A 17,882-nucleotide genomic window follows, 5' to 3' on the forward strand; every position below is an offset into this window, starting at 1 on the left:
TGAAGCAGCAATATGGTATTATTTTAATTTTCATTAACTCTCTCCCTATGACTCTTCCTTGAATTTTTTACTGCAGTGTACAAAATACACAGCCTGTCTCGACCAGGAAAATGAACTGTTCCTAAAGACAGCCACAAGACCATCACTGTCCTCTTGACATATACTGAGAACAGCTAATTGTTTAAAAAGGACAGTAACAGCAGGGGGTGGGAAAGCGCTGCATACACTTACTGAAGTGTAATGTAAGTCTAAAGGTTCTTAAGGTCTTTCAGCACAAGAGCTCTTACCCTGAAAGTGCAAGTATGTGCTCAAGCCAAATAACAGCTGGACAGGCACAGCAGGAACTCAGAGCAGCACCAGGAGGTGGCGCTGACCACGGATATTGAACCAGCTACACCTGAAGAGCAGCAGTTCTAGCAAGTTCCTGACATCCCTCTGCATTCAGGTTCCGCTCTCCCCCTTCAAAACCTCAGAGATAATCCCTTCTTCAGGAGCACACAGCCTGGGAAAGTCTGAAAATTTTTGCCTCCTCTGCAGGATAAGGAGGCATCCCCCTAGTAAAGGGAGACTATGAGAACCTTCATTGATTTCCTTTCCATCCCACTCAGGTGCTGTATTCCTTGGCAGAGGTCCATAATAGTCTTCCCCTCTTCTTCCTGCAGAGCCGTCTATCAGGCTACAGCAGCTGCCTACCACACCAGAAGCAGCAACTAAATGAAAGTGGAGCACAGCTCTGCAGTTCAGTGTGATTAGAAACAAATGGAACATTATGCAACTCAGGTGCTTAGATGTCTGCTGTTTCCAGCTGATGCAACACTTCTGGTACAGCCAGGAAGAGGGACCATACTTTCCTTCACCTCAGACAATACTTACTACATGGATAACATACTGTTCTAACTTGAATTCTTTTCTTTGTTATTAGAAAACAAACTACTGGAAACCATCTTTGTTTGTTTGTTCTTTCTTTTTTACACATCATTCAATCTCTCATGAAATCAAGACTGTTATCTGGATGACAGAGAAATATACACTGCTGAGTTATTACAACAATAATTTTACACCATCCAAAAAAAGTAACTGTACAACAACTTTCCAGACATCAAGTTTCTTACATCAGAGATGACAGACATTGATTCCAACATTGATTGTGCAAATACCAGACTTCATTCACTTGTCAAAGAAAAAAAAGTTTCAAGTTAATCAGCTGCAGATTACATTCTCCTGGTTTTCTTCATTCATTGTTCTCGTAGTGACAATATCCATTAAAATTATTTTTTATTTTCAACAAAATTCTAAAGCTACAGAAAGCCTAAACAAACAGGGAAGGGGAAGGGTGAAGACTACAGTAGTCATTAACATACATGTATGTGCACTACAGAAAATAACATCTTTAGCTTCTACTTTTACCTTAACAGGAAAATGGAGACAAAAAAGTTTACTAGAGTTCATCCTAAAACCTAGGCAAATCATACCCAACCATCCACCATACATTTTTATCATTTTAATGAGAATGCATGTGAATTTTTGTAATCAGTGAATACAGCAGAAAATACTTCTGGGTTTTTTTTGACACCAGATAAGCCAGTAGTGCTATAAAACTCACTGTTTAGAGTTCACTGTATCAATTAACAAAGTCTCAAGAGAGTTACTTAACCAGCAGTTAAACTCTGCCCAGCTACTGAATGCACCCATCTACTTTAAGATAGAGATTCTTAGAAGAAAAAAGTGGAAATTAAATATGAAAACTACACATTTCTTATGGAAATTAAATTTTATTTTGGGTACATGTAGAATTCCTATTATGGAGAAATATCAAACTATGGAGAATCAGTATTTTTAAGTAGAGGGTGCAGAGAGAAGATTCAGTCCTTTATAAGCTTATCAAAGAAATGCACTAGGGTTTGCACGGGGATCCTTTTGGTTCCTGTATCTATAAGTCAGCCAAACTCCCAGAATCTGAAAATAAAAACCAAAGATATCATTAAGCAGAGGGTCTCCACCTCATCTTCTATCAGTTTTACAAAATTTGTTTTAAACACAAGTTTAGGATATTTTACTGCTGCTAAACTAGCTTTCTCAGTTAGAAACAAGAATGCACCTTCTCAGAAAAAAATTCATTCATGGCAACAGAGATAACAACAAAACAAAAAAGCCAACACTGTATCCACAATGCAATACAAAATATTACCTATAGTTATGTCTAGAGTTAAATTATTCTTCCCCTTCTCCAAATGATCAGTATTCACAAATCTGTTTTTAGTATAGTGATAAACAAATCCTTCAAACTGTTTCATTTTACAGTTACCACTTAACTGAAGTTATTTTTCTCATGTATTTTCAAATCTTGACATTCCCCCGACCACATCCCTCCTTCTCAGCAGCTTCACTTTTTTTAGGAGGGAAACTGAAGGCTGATATCAGAGTGATTCTGTATAAGTTGCTGTATCTCTCTGGTTGCTGTAGTATCTACAAACCTTCTAAAAACTGCACAATAGGAGGAGTATTTTCACATGCTCTACTATGGGGTCACAAAAGACATCCACTGAGGATTTTTATACACTAATCAATAAAGCAAGTTATGTATCATCATGGTACTAAAGGAAAGAATCAAGGACCTTTTTTATTTTAACCTGCTTTTTCAATTCACTCATCCTGCAACTCTATCTTTGCACTACAGGTGGCACCAAAAACAAAAATCCTCAAAGACTGTGTGCCTGGGTGAGAGGGGAGTAGGTGGGAAGAAGAGGGAACAAGATAAATAAAGCAATGGCACTCTTTTTATTACTGCTGGAAAACAGTAAGCCTGAATAACTAACTTTCTGAAAAACTTAAAACTTTACAGCACCACATTTGAACATTGCCGTTTGTTGCCTAAATAACAGAGTTGCAAGAATATCTAGTGCTGAAAAAAGACAAACCTTCCTTTTGGCAGACTTAAGAGAGCTGATAGCCTTGAAAAATTTGACCTAATTAATTATTTGACTCCTGAGATAGGACTGAAATTTCCCGTAATAAACCCCCTAAAATTAAGTGTTTCACAAAACAAAGTCTTAAAAGTCAGGGAAAAGCACTCCATTTTCTAACCTCCTACTCACCTCTGTGAAACTGAAGAAAAGTCCTATGCCTCCAACAAATCTCAGCACCATTCCAGAATATTCCTCTATTATCGGTGCACATGGTTTACACTGGCGAGCTCTAAAACAATCCTGTAGCAGATACAGAGAATTTCACTCCATTTTCTGATGACCCTTCATTGACTGACAGCATCTAGTTTGCTCTAGAAGAGACTGCTAGCCATGGACAAACTCTAACAGTTTTAAAAGGCTCCCAAAAAGCAAGCAACCTTTGCAGGGTGCTCTGTGATTGTCTTTCCAGTAAGTTAAGAAGAGCTCAGTATCACTATAACAACTATTTTATACATTTGTTAAAAGGCTGCTGTCTGTAACTATGAAAACAGTTGTAAATTTTTGAACACAGTATGAAAATGTTATGTTTTTTCACACTTGAAGAACTTACAGCTGCACAGGTTTCATTCAGATGAAAAGCTCTAAATCCACAACAATTCAGATTTCTCTCAATATCTGTTCTTGCACTGTTGGTGTTATTCCATCCCACCTCTAGCAGTTCACTCTAGAAGGCATAAGCAAATACACATTATATTAGTTGAACTGTTCTGCACTGCAAACCAATATGAGGCCAAGCTGATAATGCTCTAACTAAAACCTTCAGATATTGATGCTTAACAGGATAATATACTAAAAAATTACCTGAGTGCCCAAACAGCCTGTGTAGCTAATGAAATAACAGCACCTAACAGCAGCACATCCATGGGTATAATTAATTTTCTTTCTTTGTTTTTCCTAAACCCAACAAGAGCACTAGTAATGAGACATGCAATGAATTTAACTGGGACTGCTCAGACTTTAAACAAAAAGTGTGCTTACATGTAAAAGTCACTGTACCTTTGCCCACCTCTTATGCAGTAAGAATTAAGTCTCATACCACATGGAAGACTGTTTTACTCTCATACATAAGGGTCACCTCTGTTCCTAATGCAGTTACAACCTTTTCAGTTACACAAGAAGAATTCAGGGGCTTTATCACCTTTTCATTATAATTACTGTAGATTTCATTAGCTTATCTTAAATTGCTGAACACATGATATATTCAAGATACCGTGCTGCTATACCTGTGACCATAAACCTAGAAAAGAAGCTTAAAATTAAATCAATTTTAAAAAAAAAACCACAACGTCTGAAAGTCATTTTAGGACCCAGATGTATTTCTTTCTAGGTACCAGAGCCAAGCACTGACCAAAGTCTAGTCTTAAGTAACAGGATAATGCTGATTTTCTTCAAATGCACTCTCCCCATTTTGCAAAAGACTATATACAAAGATGTGTGCCTGTGTACATATGTATTTATAGTATTATGCTATAGATAAACTGAGAAATCAAGACACTTTCTTACCTGCTGGTCCTTGTTTAGTGCCAAACAGGCACAGGAGACAGAAAACTGGACAATAAAGACTAGCAGAAGAATAATCATGTACTGGAAACAGTAGTTAAGGATATACTCTTGTCAGAGTTTGAAAAATTAATTTTGCTTTTATAACATATACACCTAATGGTATTCAGTATTTCGCTCGGTAAGTCTTTTGACACAAAAAAACTATCGAAGCAAATTCTGGCTGGATGTGGAAAAGATGACCTAAAAAATGTTCCCAGAACTCAATTACCATATATTGTCTCTTTTTGGCTACTACTACACATAGCTGGTATTGCCAGGTTAGATATTTCTTGCCTAGCAAGAAAACATCAGCAGAGAGGTTAATAAGAGGAGCTTTGAGAGGAGAATCTACAGCCAATTCCTCCAGTTTTAGAGAATCATGTTGTCATTTCAAAATATTTCACTTAAATAAAGTAGTAAAGAAAATATTTTTCTGGGTGTTGCATATTCAGAACATTTCTTTTCAATTACATAATCTTGTAATTAATTACAAAAAATAACTTCAGCCTAGATTTAAAAAAAAAAAAAAAAGCTAAGAGTTGCTCTTGGAACACAGCCTCACACACTTTTGTACTATTGCATCTGAAAACAATATCAAACAAAAAGAACAAACTTTGACATTAAAGATCACACTTTGAAAGCTGGGGATCACCTTCACAATTTGGTTGCTGTGCTCAGAGGCAGATACTTACCTCACACAATTAAGCTGTCTGTAAAATGGAGGTCAGTACTCTTTCACAGACCGCAAACATTAAACATTAACAGTTCACATACTTTAGCTCTGTGTAGGACTGAGCACACAGTAAGAGGCACCTGTGACAATGTAAGCCACCATAAAAAGCTGTCAAAAAATTACAATATGTGAATGCTATCTTCAGAGCACAGAAAAGGGAGGAAAAAAGTAAGCTGAAATAAATTTAAACAGGAAGGAAGTCTAATTTAGACTGTACTTGACCAAAGTAAGATTGTGAATTTCTGTTCTGTTTCTGAAGCACGTTCCCCAGCAGTCTCAGCTGACTGAGCAGGTCGTTTACATGGCTTGAACCAAGCTGCAATGAATGCAATGCATCAGAAGGATACAAAGAACAGCAATACTTGATGATGTTTCACCGCACCGATCAATCCAACTAAGGCAATAAAGAAGAGGAAGACTCCTACAGCAATTACCACTCCTACAACTCGGAAACTAGAAATGAGGCCAAAGCCGATTCCCCATGCCGCAATTCCAATCAGCAGCAGGCTCACCAGCTGGAGGGAAGAGAAAACACAAAGTTAGTCTGCCTATTAAAAGAGGCTCCTATACACAGATACAATTTTCTACATTAAAGTTGTTAGTAGAAAGGTACAATGTTTCTTTCCAGTGCAAAGAGAAGCAGCACAACTCTAAACAAACCAATCTTCCACCTCATTGCAGAGGTAATTTCAGTTCCAGATGTTTTAAGGCACACATATTCTTCAATACTGTTGATGTGGGACTGTAACAATTTAATCTACCTACAAGTCAAGCCATGTTGCACTATCTGTGACTGACTAGAGACACTAACCGAGATTATAACTGACAAATAAGCTAAAAATCATCGGCTTTGTTGAATGAGAATGAAAATTCCAGATGTTTTGTGAAACTAAGGCAGTGTATTTAAAGAAAATGGAATATACAGCTTCACAGCTCCGAATGCGTAAAAAAGCACTCTTTGCCAAAACTAACTGTACTCAGGTATACAGCTGTATTAATTAATTGGGGAAGTTCTCACACAGTTCATGATATAACACAACAGTTATCACGGTCACACAAAAATACTTTTTAGATCTGAATCTCAAGAACTTCATGCAGTAAAATAATAAAGGTGCCCTGTCTCTGCTACATATTTCTTCAGGAAAACAGTTCTACTATTAACCCCATCCTATTTCAACACCCAAAATACTTATGGTGTTTCCTTCCTTCTAAAGATGGTATTCAGGGAAGGCAGGCATAATTGGTTGCTGTTAGTTCACTGGGATTTATTGTTTATATGGGCAGGAAGCTCCAGCCTTTCCTGTTTCCATGCCAAAAAGCACAGAAGCAAAAAAAAAAAAAAAAAATCCGAGATGAAAAGCTGAAGAGAAATCTGTAATGAGGTACAGCAGGAATGAGGCAGCAGACAAAGCCAACCCAGATGTCCGATACATTCTCTGGTTTGAAAGAGACCTACGTGTAACACATCACTCACTACACTGTCTGTTAAATGACATCAATTCAATATGCAAGTTTTAACTTTTTGGAACTCTGACCTCATAAAAAATATCCAGAAGTTGTATAATTATTTAAAAAAACCCCAAAACCCCAAAAAATAAAACAGTAAGTGCTTAGTTTAGTCCAACTACTTGGCTTTATTTGATAACAGATGTAGAGCAAGCACTCGTACCTGCTCACTGGTTTCTATTCAAACAAGGCATATCTCATGACATTTTACTGCTTACCTAGAGGTGGGGGAGGGGATTAAAAAAAAAAAAAAAGGCAATTTCCAATTTATTATTTCAGTATACTTACCCTACAGCTGGGCTTTTTTGTTGGTTTTAATGCCAAATACATCCACATATTTTTCAGTTTAACTACATTTTAGAAGACTGAAGTATGCAATGCTGCTTTTGAAACACAGAAATCTAAGATAACATGAGGAAAGCTAGTAAAACAAGCTGAGATGCTCATCAAGATCAAAACACAGAGGTGGGGATTTTTGTGTGTTCGCACAGCAGCACATCTCAAAAAACTTTTACCAAATGCCAGTAATCCACACAAGAAATTAAAGGGTCTGCAAGAACAAAAGTAGGATATTTGTCATACCTACACTTCTCGTAATACATGAAGAGACAAAAAAAAATTCAAAGGAATTGTTCAATACTAGCAGAGTTTTGGGATTATTTCACATTTGTTTCTCTTAAACAAAATGCCTTAATTACCATGTTTATTTAGAACCAAAACAACAGGCCAAAGTGTCATGAATCAAAATTACAGAGGAGGCAGAAAAAACCCAAAAAAAAGCATCTCAACTCTGACACACATAAATTTTCTGAATCCATTTTGCACAAGGCTATAAACTTTCTGATGTTAGTACATGAAGAATTAGCCTTGCTAAGCAGACAGTTATATGCAAGACCTGCCTGTTCCCATCTATGCCCATCCACTTTATTTCATTGTCTCATTTCACTGGCAAGATTTATTTTTCCACGTAAGCACCAAAAACAAGCAAGCAACAAAAGAAATTCCATAACCCAACTTCAAATCAAAAAATGCTGACTGACATCCCATGCTCTGAGCATCAACTTCTAAGCACTGAACTTGCACTGCCACTACACAGCTCTTCAAACTGTTATAAAAAAAACCTCAAAGGCAATGTCAAATTTCAGTTTATTTCACAAAGACCAGATGAAACTTTGTTCCTAATGATTTTCACCACTACTTTTCTGACTGAGCTGAATGTAAACCTTTACTTTTGACCAATTTATCTCCAGGATACCAAAACATGTATTTGTTCAGTTCTTTGCTCATCTGATAAGAGGTCCAAAACAATTAGATTAAACTAGTTTTATTCTTAAAATACTGGAATTAAAAGAAGAGACAAAATCTGTGCCTATAACACCTACTGGATAAACGCAGCGCCTGAACTGCAGGGTACCAGTTCCTTCTTGCTGCTGTTACTCATCTCTTCTTACATTAATCTGATGATATGTGCATGAAATTAGTCATATGACACTAGAAGTTATTACCATGACCCCCTGGCACAAAAAGCTTTCCTGGAAGGAACAGTCACATACAGAATTGAGACCAGCTCTGGGTTTCAAGTGGAAAAAAAAGCATCTCTGTTTTTTAAACACATTATTGAACCCCAAATATTCAGGAATCAGTTAAATGGCTTTGAAAAATAAAGTAACATAAAATAGTTTAGTTTTCCTTTGGATCACATTAAAGTTGTAGAGCCATCAGTCTCCTTTTCAAGTGCTACCTCCATAACACCAAGTCTGTATTTTTTCTTCTTTCACTTCACAAAGTAGTCCAATTTCTTAAAACATCTGGAAATTCAGTGTGATCACAGACCTGTGCTACTGGTCCCTGGTTGAAACTATATGAAAATGCTGTATCCAGTTAGGCAGATCCATGATATGGATCAAAACCATTATTGGTTACATTATTGTTTTGCCACTTGAAATCGTGGAAAATTGACTCTGCGTTTCAAAACTGAAATGGAGACTGCAGGTTTACAAACCATTCCAGAAACGGATTCAATATTAAGTTCCTGACTCCTCCATGTGTTGACTGAAAGATGAAATTATGGTTGCTCTCTTATCAGGTTTGGAATGGACTATATGATTGTTGAGCAATAACTCTAGATATAGTTTTATAATGCCATAAGGTGAAAAACTAAAGTAAACGCACACAACTACAAACAGGAAAAATGTCTTAAGCTGTTTTGAGCACAAGTTTTACAAGTCTGTAAAACAATGCAAGGCTCATAGCATTAGACACTGTTTAGCCACTAGAAATGACTATTCAACAGTGCATATTCCAGTGTTTTGACACAAAAGGATTTAAATGCAGTATTTCTAAAAGTGAAGCTGCTAAGACTTCACAGTAAAACATATGTGAAACAAAGAGACCCTAACTACTAATTTTGGGCTGGAAGTCAGCTTAAAGAAGACAGAAGTTTTCTATCAACTTGCACATCAGGAAGTCTTCCATCATCCCCATATCACCACTGGCCAATCAGAGCTCAAATCAGTCCAGCAGTTTAATTACCTAGGCAGCCTCATCTCCTCAGATGGTAAGATTGAGAGAGAGATAGACAACAGGTTAGCAAAGGCATACAGTGCCTTTGGAAAGCTTCATAAAAGAGTTTGGCGAAATAAACACCTGAAGAAAAGCACAAAGATCAGTGTTTACAGAGTCATTGTGCTGTCTACTCTTTTATATGGGTCCGAATCATGGGTCATCTACCGCCACCACCTGCGTCTCCTAGAATGCTTCCATCAACGCTGTCTCTGCACAATCCTAAACATCCACTGGTCAGATTATGTGACCAATACATCTGTTCTAGAACAGGCAGCAGTTACAAGTATTGAGGCCATGTTGCTGAGAACACAGCTGTGTTGGGCAGGGCACATCTCAAGGATGAAGGACCACTGCCTCCCTAAGATTGTGCTCTGTGGTGAACTTGCCACTGGCTGCTGCAAGAGAGGAGCCCTGAAGAGAAGATACAAGGACTCCCTGAAACAACATCTCAGCCTTGGCCACATTGATCATCATCACTGGTCTACTCTGGCCTCCAGTCAGGAGGCCTGGAGACACACCATCTATAACGCTGCTGATGCTTTTGAGAATGCACGCAGGGTCACTCTCGAGGAGAAAAGACAATGCAGGAAAAATCGTGTCTTGCTGATGATACCACCTAAGGAGTCTTTCTGCTGTGCCTTTTGCAACTGGACTTGTCTATCTCCCACTGGCCTTTTTAGCCACCAGTGTGCTTGTAACAAATGTGGGTAGAGCCCTTCCCAAATCATTGTTTGTGAAGCCTAGCTACGAATGTAATGTACATTCTAAACGTACAAGCTTTACCTACATACAAAAAGGTCATATATTTCCACTAAATAAGGAAAAAAGGACTCTCTATGGAGCTTTTAAATGTCACATTTTTACTGAGACCGCATTTCACAGTGCCAGAAGTCCCTCAAAGTAATCAGTCTCATCTTTGGAAGACTGAAGTACATGTGAAACTCTGTTTTACCTATAAGAATTTACAAACATAAAGCTAGCTTTGGTTACAAACACTTCAAATATTTGTTTGATATATCTACCAGAAATAAATGAAATCACAGTCCAGTTTTTAGTGATCAGGGCTGATCCAGTTTCCCACAGGAGTCTCACTACTAAGTGGAAAAGGCATGGGTTGGAGAAATGGCCTGGATGGCAACAGGGACTGCCAAGCTCAAAGAGCAATAATCAATGGTTCAGCATCCAGTTGGTAGAGGGTAAGAAGCACCACAAGGGCTGATACTGTGACCAATATTATACAGTATCTTCATCAACAACCTGAGTATAAGACAAAATGAATCCTAAGAAAATTTGTGGATGATACTAAAAAAGGAAGAGTGATTGACAACTCAGAGGGACCTTGATAAACTCAAGGAATAAGCCAACAAGAATCTCATGAAGTGCAAAATTCTGCTCCTGGGGTGCTTCAGTGGAGCCTGGGATCAGACTGGTTGAACAACAGCCTCACTGAGATAGATCTGGAGATCAAACTGGTTGCTGAGTACAAGCCAAGAGTCAGCTCTAACTGCAAACAGGGAAAGCCAAGGAATGCAATCAAAGGAAACCCAATGCTAGTGAGACTGAAGCTCAAATACTGTGTTCTATTTCAAGCCTCCCAAGTTGAAAAGAAATTTGAGAGCCTGGTAAAAGTCAAGAAAATGGCCTGGAGCTTTGAGGATGAGAAGTAGGTGATGGAGCTGGGTTTCTTCAGCCTGACAAAGAGGCAGCCTAGGGATAATCAAACAGTAACTGAAGCTGCAGGCACACTACAAAAACCATGGAGGCAAACTCTTCTGGGTATCACAAGTAACAGCTTAGGAAGTTCAGACTGGACATCAGAAACATTTGCAAGGTGGTTTGGTGCCTCACTCAGAAAGCTGATAATCTGTGCTCTAAGAGGTTTACAAGATTCCACAGACTATGCCACAGCTGGCAAGACTGTTATTCATAAACCTGCTCTGAGCAGAAGCCTGGACTGATAAGCCTCAAAAGTCCCTTCCAACCAACACTCCCACACATCACAGCCAGCTTTTCCACACAGAGACTCTGCCACTCTCCACATCAAAAATCAAAGTTTCAACAGGCAGATAAGAGATGGATTTAGCTCTGACAAAGGACTGTTCTGTACCTTCTAGCTCACTACATAGCTCCTAAATCCTGTATCAACAAAGCACCTTCTTACAATGAAAGGAAGTCTCTCACTAAAAGAGTAATGAATGATTCTCCAGAAGTACTTACACACCTTCAAAAACACAGCTACAAGTCTTGTTCTCAGAAGTGATTTAAAAGGTCATATTCACTTAAGGCACATTCACATAGAAAACCAACAGGTATTAAGAGCAAAAGAATTTATAATAATCTCAAACTGGAGTAATTTGTGTACAGGACGATGCTACAGAACATACTGTCCACAAACCAGAAAAGCAGTACAGAGCCATGGAAAGCATATGCATGTGGAGGGGTGACAGTATTTTAAAAATTTAACATCCTCATTTACTATGTACTATCTCCTTCATCAATATAAACCCTAGCAACCTTATTTAAAAAGCACACATGCAAATACAGGCAAACACATCCATATAAACTCATAAATTTGAAATAAGAAAATGCTTTACCAGAACAAACCTATAGGTAGCACAAATCCTAAGTGAAGATCAGTAGTTTTCCACATGAGACAAGAGTATTTCTTCCTTGGAGTCAAAAAAAAAAAAGAAAATCAAGCATATTGTCATTAGACAAAATGTTACTACCATGTCACTATCTGTACAGGGAAGATTTTAAGGACTGTAAGTTCAAGATGAGAGGAATGGAGCAGACTCCACTTTAGGGGATTTCCTTTTTTTTTTTTTAATAATACAGACATATACAAACATTTGAACTTCAGAGATGTTTCAAAAATAACAACAAATCTAATAAATCTCCTAATTTGCTATACTCTTCAAGTTCACTTGTGCACATAGCTGCTCGTTTCCTCACTCCTAGAAAAAATGTATTTCTCTTCACACATGCCCTTTGTATACTTATGTACAAGCTTACAGTCTAAATTACAAAAAGAAACCAAGATATCAACACATGATTTCTCCAGACAATGCCATTGAGAAACAATTCAAATGCTAAAACCGCTTCCTCCTTCCCACAACAGTAAGCCACCAGAAAATCTGCTGTTTTGACTAACTGGCAACTTTTTGATATTTCAACAAGCTTGGACTGCTGGCTAGGAAGGAAGTCATAGGCAGAAGTTCATGTTCCCACTGCTTTCTTACAGCCTCAGTCCAAGGAGGTAAAAACTGCATTTCAGAATTTAAATTTCATGAAATACTGACTCACCATTCCCAGGTAATGAGATTAGATAGCATTTATACTGGTACCAACAATGGAAATATTTACAGAATAGCTGTTAGGCTGGATATGGAACAGGAACTAAAAGCAGAAAGATTACACAGATGATGAAATACATCCTCCCTAACCTCCCTCTCCATATGAACATGTAAGTTCATATTTCACTTCTTTTAAGGAAGCTTTAAAGTTTAAACCTCAAATGGCATAAATATTGAAAAAGTAGAGCTGTTTCTACCACTCTCCCCTTCAACTTGGCTGTTTCTGCACAGCCATAGAGAATCAATAAGAGAACAGAGAAGACAATTCTGTTTCCCTGCACTTCTTCATCTAAAAACATCACATTAAAACAACAGGAAAACAACAGTATATGGTGGTGTATCTTTAGCAAGTTAAGACTAAGTTAAAATGGTTTCTATCACAGCTGTAAGCTACTTAACCTGTAAGCAATTTTATCTCCTTACAGTATTTCTTCAGCTCTATTGTAAGGAAAAGGAAAACTTTGGTATCTCCAAAGGGTTGCTAACAGAAAGCAAAATCTACTACATGACTTACTTAAAGGAAGAGTGACCAGCAGTCTGGTTACTGAACAACCTTGAGACACGGTGTGAAAAAGAAATTTATGTGAAAGGCAGCATTCCTGACTCTTATCACAAAAGCCTGTTCTTTCAGTTTCAGGCCTAGTAAAGAGTTATGTTATTGGCCATGTAACTACTTTCATGCTATAATGTCAGTGAAATTTAACTGTTTAATATTCCCTGGTCTGTGGAAACGAAAGCTTTTCACTAAGTAACAGGAACAACTGTCTCCTAAAACGTTTACTTGTGTTTTCGTATTTGTTCATTGTTTTTTTAAGAGGCTGCAAAATGTTTTCACAAAGTCTGGTGATCCCATAGATCCTTCTTCCATACATATATCTCCTCAACACAAAAACAACACTACAAAGAACACAACTAATGATGTACTACAAGGCTACTATAGGGCACTCAAAGGGCTTTTCAATACCTGCACTGGTTTTAAGGTGTCTATCATCTGCACCACTCGGCTGAAAAGATCAGCAGTATCAAACCATACCATGCTCCATATTGCCTCCTTCTCTGTGCCCTGTCATTCTCCTGTTCCTTCCCTAAGGACAGTCTGCCTTCATAGCTCTAAATGCTACTGTGCACTGTGTGCAAGACAAGTGAGAAACCAAAACCCACTCCTGGGTCTACAGACTCAGCACATGACTCGATTCTGAGATGCCATCACAAACTGTCGTCCTTTGGCTATAAGATGACACATGGTATAGCTGAGGGGATTCCCAAGCACTGGCAAAACATTTCCCAATATGTATTTGTAATTTTGCTGTACTCTTATGCGTTCTCAAGCGTGAGCATAGAGACCTTTCCAAAATGCCAAGGAAAACAAAAACCATCAACCTTCCTTGCCAAATACCTGGCAGCTTCTGTACCACTGTTTTATTTACATGTCCAGGCTAGATAGCACAGCTTATACTGCCACCTTCAACCCGTCCTTGAGAGCAACAGAAATGGCTCCAAAGCAACCCTGTCCCATTTGCTGAGCATCCAGTCATGATGCTGAGCTAGACCTGCACAGCACTGGCTGGTGCTGGGGCCAACTCTTGATGCTGCACTCCTAAATGCTGACTGCAGACTGTCAGACAGAGCAAACAGCAGCCTATTTACTTCTTACAGCCAAAAGCAAACTTACACAAACCAAAACAGAATTGCACTCAGAGATCACAGATCCACTTACCACTGTGAAAGAAATTGCCACGTGAGGCAAGAACTGTGTTTCTCTTATTCCTGGCTGCCTGTACCTGGCTCCATGTAGCCACTACATTAGTCAGGAATTATCAGATAGCACAGAAGACAGCCACACTTTCTTTCCCCAGGAAAATTCAGATGTTCACCCTCCCTCTTAACACCAAGTTTCCCCTATGCTGCAAAAAGATGGAGCAGACAGATTTGCATGGAAGATATAACATGGTCACTCCTCTGCATTAGGAACTCTGCATGTAAGACAAACATTACAAAAAACCCTATGAATAAAACTCTATTAACATCTTCAAGACCAGGTTGGCTGGAGCCTTCAATAACCTGGTCTAGTGGAAGGTTCCTGCCTATGGCAGGGGGATTGGATCTACATGGTTTTTAAGGTCCCTTCCAACCCAAAAAAAGTCTATGATGCCAAGCACACGTTGTGTGACAATCTGAGAATTTCTGTACTCATGTTTGCATATTCTCATAATACCAGTAAAGCAATTTTGATAAAGAGGGCAGAAGGTACAAATGCACTTTCACTAATTACAGCACCCAGAGAACCAGAAGCAGTGACGGGGGGAAAAAAAAAGAAAAAAACCAAACTTTCAAGCACAATGCTTTGACAATGGATGCAAAAACCAGGACACTTAATAGGCAAGTAAAAAAGTTTCAGAGAGCAAAGTAATATAAAAAGAAAATTACTTTGATAAGTTACTTTCTAGCACTAAGAGGAAATGTGGATGCTTTTGGGGGATGAGCTTTGTGCTAATAAAAATGGTATTCTAATGGTAAAGGTACCACACATTTTACTTTAAATCAAGTGGCTGCTCTAGGTATAAGAAAAACTGAAAGCCTGCTCATCAAAACAAATATGAGATGTTTACATACTGACAACAAACATTTCATGTTTGGTGCTGCAGCAAAAATTAAGTAGTTGCTTGGGTGACAAAACTAGCACACAACATTCAAATGAACTGTATTTTTTTAATATATATTTAAATATTTAATCTTGTGGCCCACCTACCACTTCGATCTTTCACTGCTAGATAGGACTTGGGAATTTCCCTTTCCTCTCTGAAAATCTGATTTGAAATTGGATATTAACTGTTCACACTTAAACACAATTACTGAAGACTTCCTTGGAAGGAACACTGTCCTGAAATCCTTGTCTGGTTAAAGTGAGCAAATATCTACTTAAAGTGAGCATCTAGAGTTCTCGTACCTGGAAGATTAGAAGTCTTTAGCTGTAAATACATCCTTGAATTTGGATTAATTTTGCAGACAGGCATTTTTAGCAATTTGTATAGATTTTCCATTTGATGAGAAATGTAGATATGACCGAATAAATAAAGACAAAATTGCTCAGATACCCAAAACTATTATTTTAAAGGTCCTTGCAGACAGTTCTTCCATGTAAGGCTTTATTCCAGCAATATATGTCATTATATGCACAGAGTCAATAAACAGGCTCAATTATTTTTCTTTACTCTTCCTCTACCCATAAGGAACCATACTGAAGTCAGCAAGGCCCAGTATAATGCCAGAATATAAAATAAATTTAAAAATAGAATCAGGGCTTAAGGACATTAACTTAATCCAGAGAAGAACCAAAAGTCATCAGCGAAGTAACATCTGAAAAAAACATTAAGTGAGCAATAAGGTTACTGGGTTTCTGGTTTCTTGCCTTAAACCAGTAACTTATTACTGCCAGGACAAATATTTTTCCTGATGTACTACTATAAAAAGTAAAACAAGACAGCACTTAAAAAAAGAAAAAAAAGAAAAAAAACCATCCTATCCTAGGGGTGTTTTAAAGAAAAGTAAAATGTAAGCCGTAACCCCCAATATACAGTTCTGAGGTTTAATTCATTCCAAGCATGTTATACAGACATTAGTGTTGGCTACAAAAACATTTAAGAAGCGTTACCTATCCCTTCTTACCCCCACTACTCCCTTCTCACCACTTATTAGTGAATTAACATTGTTTAAAAAGATGATGAAGTTATTGATCTGATTGCCTTTCATATTTTTTTTTTCCAGCTGAGAGAAAATAAGCCCATGATTCGGTGTGCTGTTGTAACCCAAGTCTTGTATTTTCGGGTTTCTGTCTAACCAAGGAACAGAGAAGCCCACACATTTTACTAGATCAACCCACCAGGCCAAGTAAGCACCTTAAATATTATTTCTGCAACTCTGAATTTAAAAGTGTTAGTCCTTTAACTTGTCTGTAACTTATAAACAAGCCTAGCAATAACAACTGGATATTCTAGTAACTATCATTCAAAGAAGTCATTCCTTCTCTTCAGTAAAAATATATGTCCTGCACAGGTCAAATGGCAGAATACCAAGTGAAACCCACAAAAGTAAATTCTACTCATCAGAGCAAGATTGAGATCACAGGTGCATTGTACAGGTATCACAGACAGAACTACAGAGGTCCGAAAGATCAACCCACCCTTGCTGAGGCCAAATATACCCAGAAGACCTGGCAGACTCCTGACACCTGGTTAATATATGGCTGTAGGAATTAAGTGATGGAGTCTTTCAACAAAAACACCTGCTGTGCATAGGACAGTACAATGAGATTCGTGCACTTATTATATGAGAAAGATCAAGATTTCTCTCACTCTTCTGTCGCTCAAGGAATAACAACAATAATAACAAAGGAAGTCTTGCATTAGCCTCTTGTTTACCAAAAAGTGAAATTGGGATGGGACAATCCCAATTCCCACCCTTTGGGACTGGAAAACCCCACAAAAAGTTGATCACGATGATCAGGGTCCCTTTCAATCTGGGCTATTCTATGATTCTAACTCAGCTGCAAACATGACAGTATACACACCCTGAACTTACCTTCAGCTACAGATACCAAACAACACCATGCCTATCTGCTCACCTTCATTCTGGCTGGGGTAGCATGGGCAACAGAAAGTATCACAGGGATTCCAGTTGACTTTTACAGTGGGTAGGCTGGCCTGCCTAAGCATGCTTATTCAGGGACATATTCCACTCTACAAGCTCCTTTAAGGAAAGAGGACAAGCAGTAGTGCAGCCTCTCCTACATAAAGGTTTCTGTTTTGCTCTTTCCTGAGGAAAGGGGAGGGTCATCTCATACACCAAAGAATATAACAACAGCTAGCTATGGCTTCAGCACAGGCACTTCTACATCCATTCATGCTTCATCCTGGGGATCACCATCAGGTCTAGTAAACACCAGCTGTTTTGTTTGTTCTGATGAATGGCATTAGACCTGTTTGTTCTCCCCTCTTGCCTTCAGTCGAGGTCAGGCAGTGCTTTTGGAAAAGCACCGACAGAACGGCCCACAAGCACCGGCTGGCCCCAGTCTCAGTCTGCTGAAAGTCATCCCCAAGCACAGTTGTTAACTTGAAACTTTAGAGGACATACTACCTCTCCAGATGTGCTGTGAGAGGAAGCCATTACACTTACTCCTGTTTCTTCCTATTTCTGTGTCATTTAAAAATAGATAGT

The 17,882-nt window shown here is 38.3% G+C and overlaps 1 protein-coding gene across 1 annotated transcript in view; it reads right to left on the reverse strand.

The window, feature by feature from the left end:
- The window catches only part of TSPAN13 (tetraspanin 13), an 18,799-nt gene continuing 917 nt past the window's right edge, over window positions 1–17,882 (reverse strand). The window contains exons 2-6 of the mRNA XM_032687602.1: window positions 5,589–5,756; window positions 4,470–4,550; window positions 3,517–3,630; window positions 3,096–3,206; window positions 1–1,956 (exon numbers count right to left, since the gene is read on the reverse strand). Coding sequence (XP_032543493.1) covers window positions 1,882–1,956; window positions 3,096–3,206; window positions 3,517–3,630; window positions 4,470–4,550; window positions 5,589–5,756 — 549 coding nt within the window. The 3' untranslated portion in view covers window positions 1–1,881. The remainder of the gene's footprint in view (window positions 1,957–3,095; window positions 3,207–3,516; window positions 3,631–4,469; window positions 4,551–5,588; window positions 5,757–17,882) is intronic.

The sequence above is a fragment of the Chiroxiphia lanceolata genome, chromosome 1, assembly GCF_009829145.1.
Source record: "Chiroxiphia lanceolata isolate bChiLan1 chromosome 1, bChiLan1.pri, whole genome shotgun sequence".
Taxonomy (NCBI): Eukaryota; Metazoa; Chordata; class Aves; order Passeriformes; family Pipridae; genus Chiroxiphia; species Chiroxiphia lanceolata.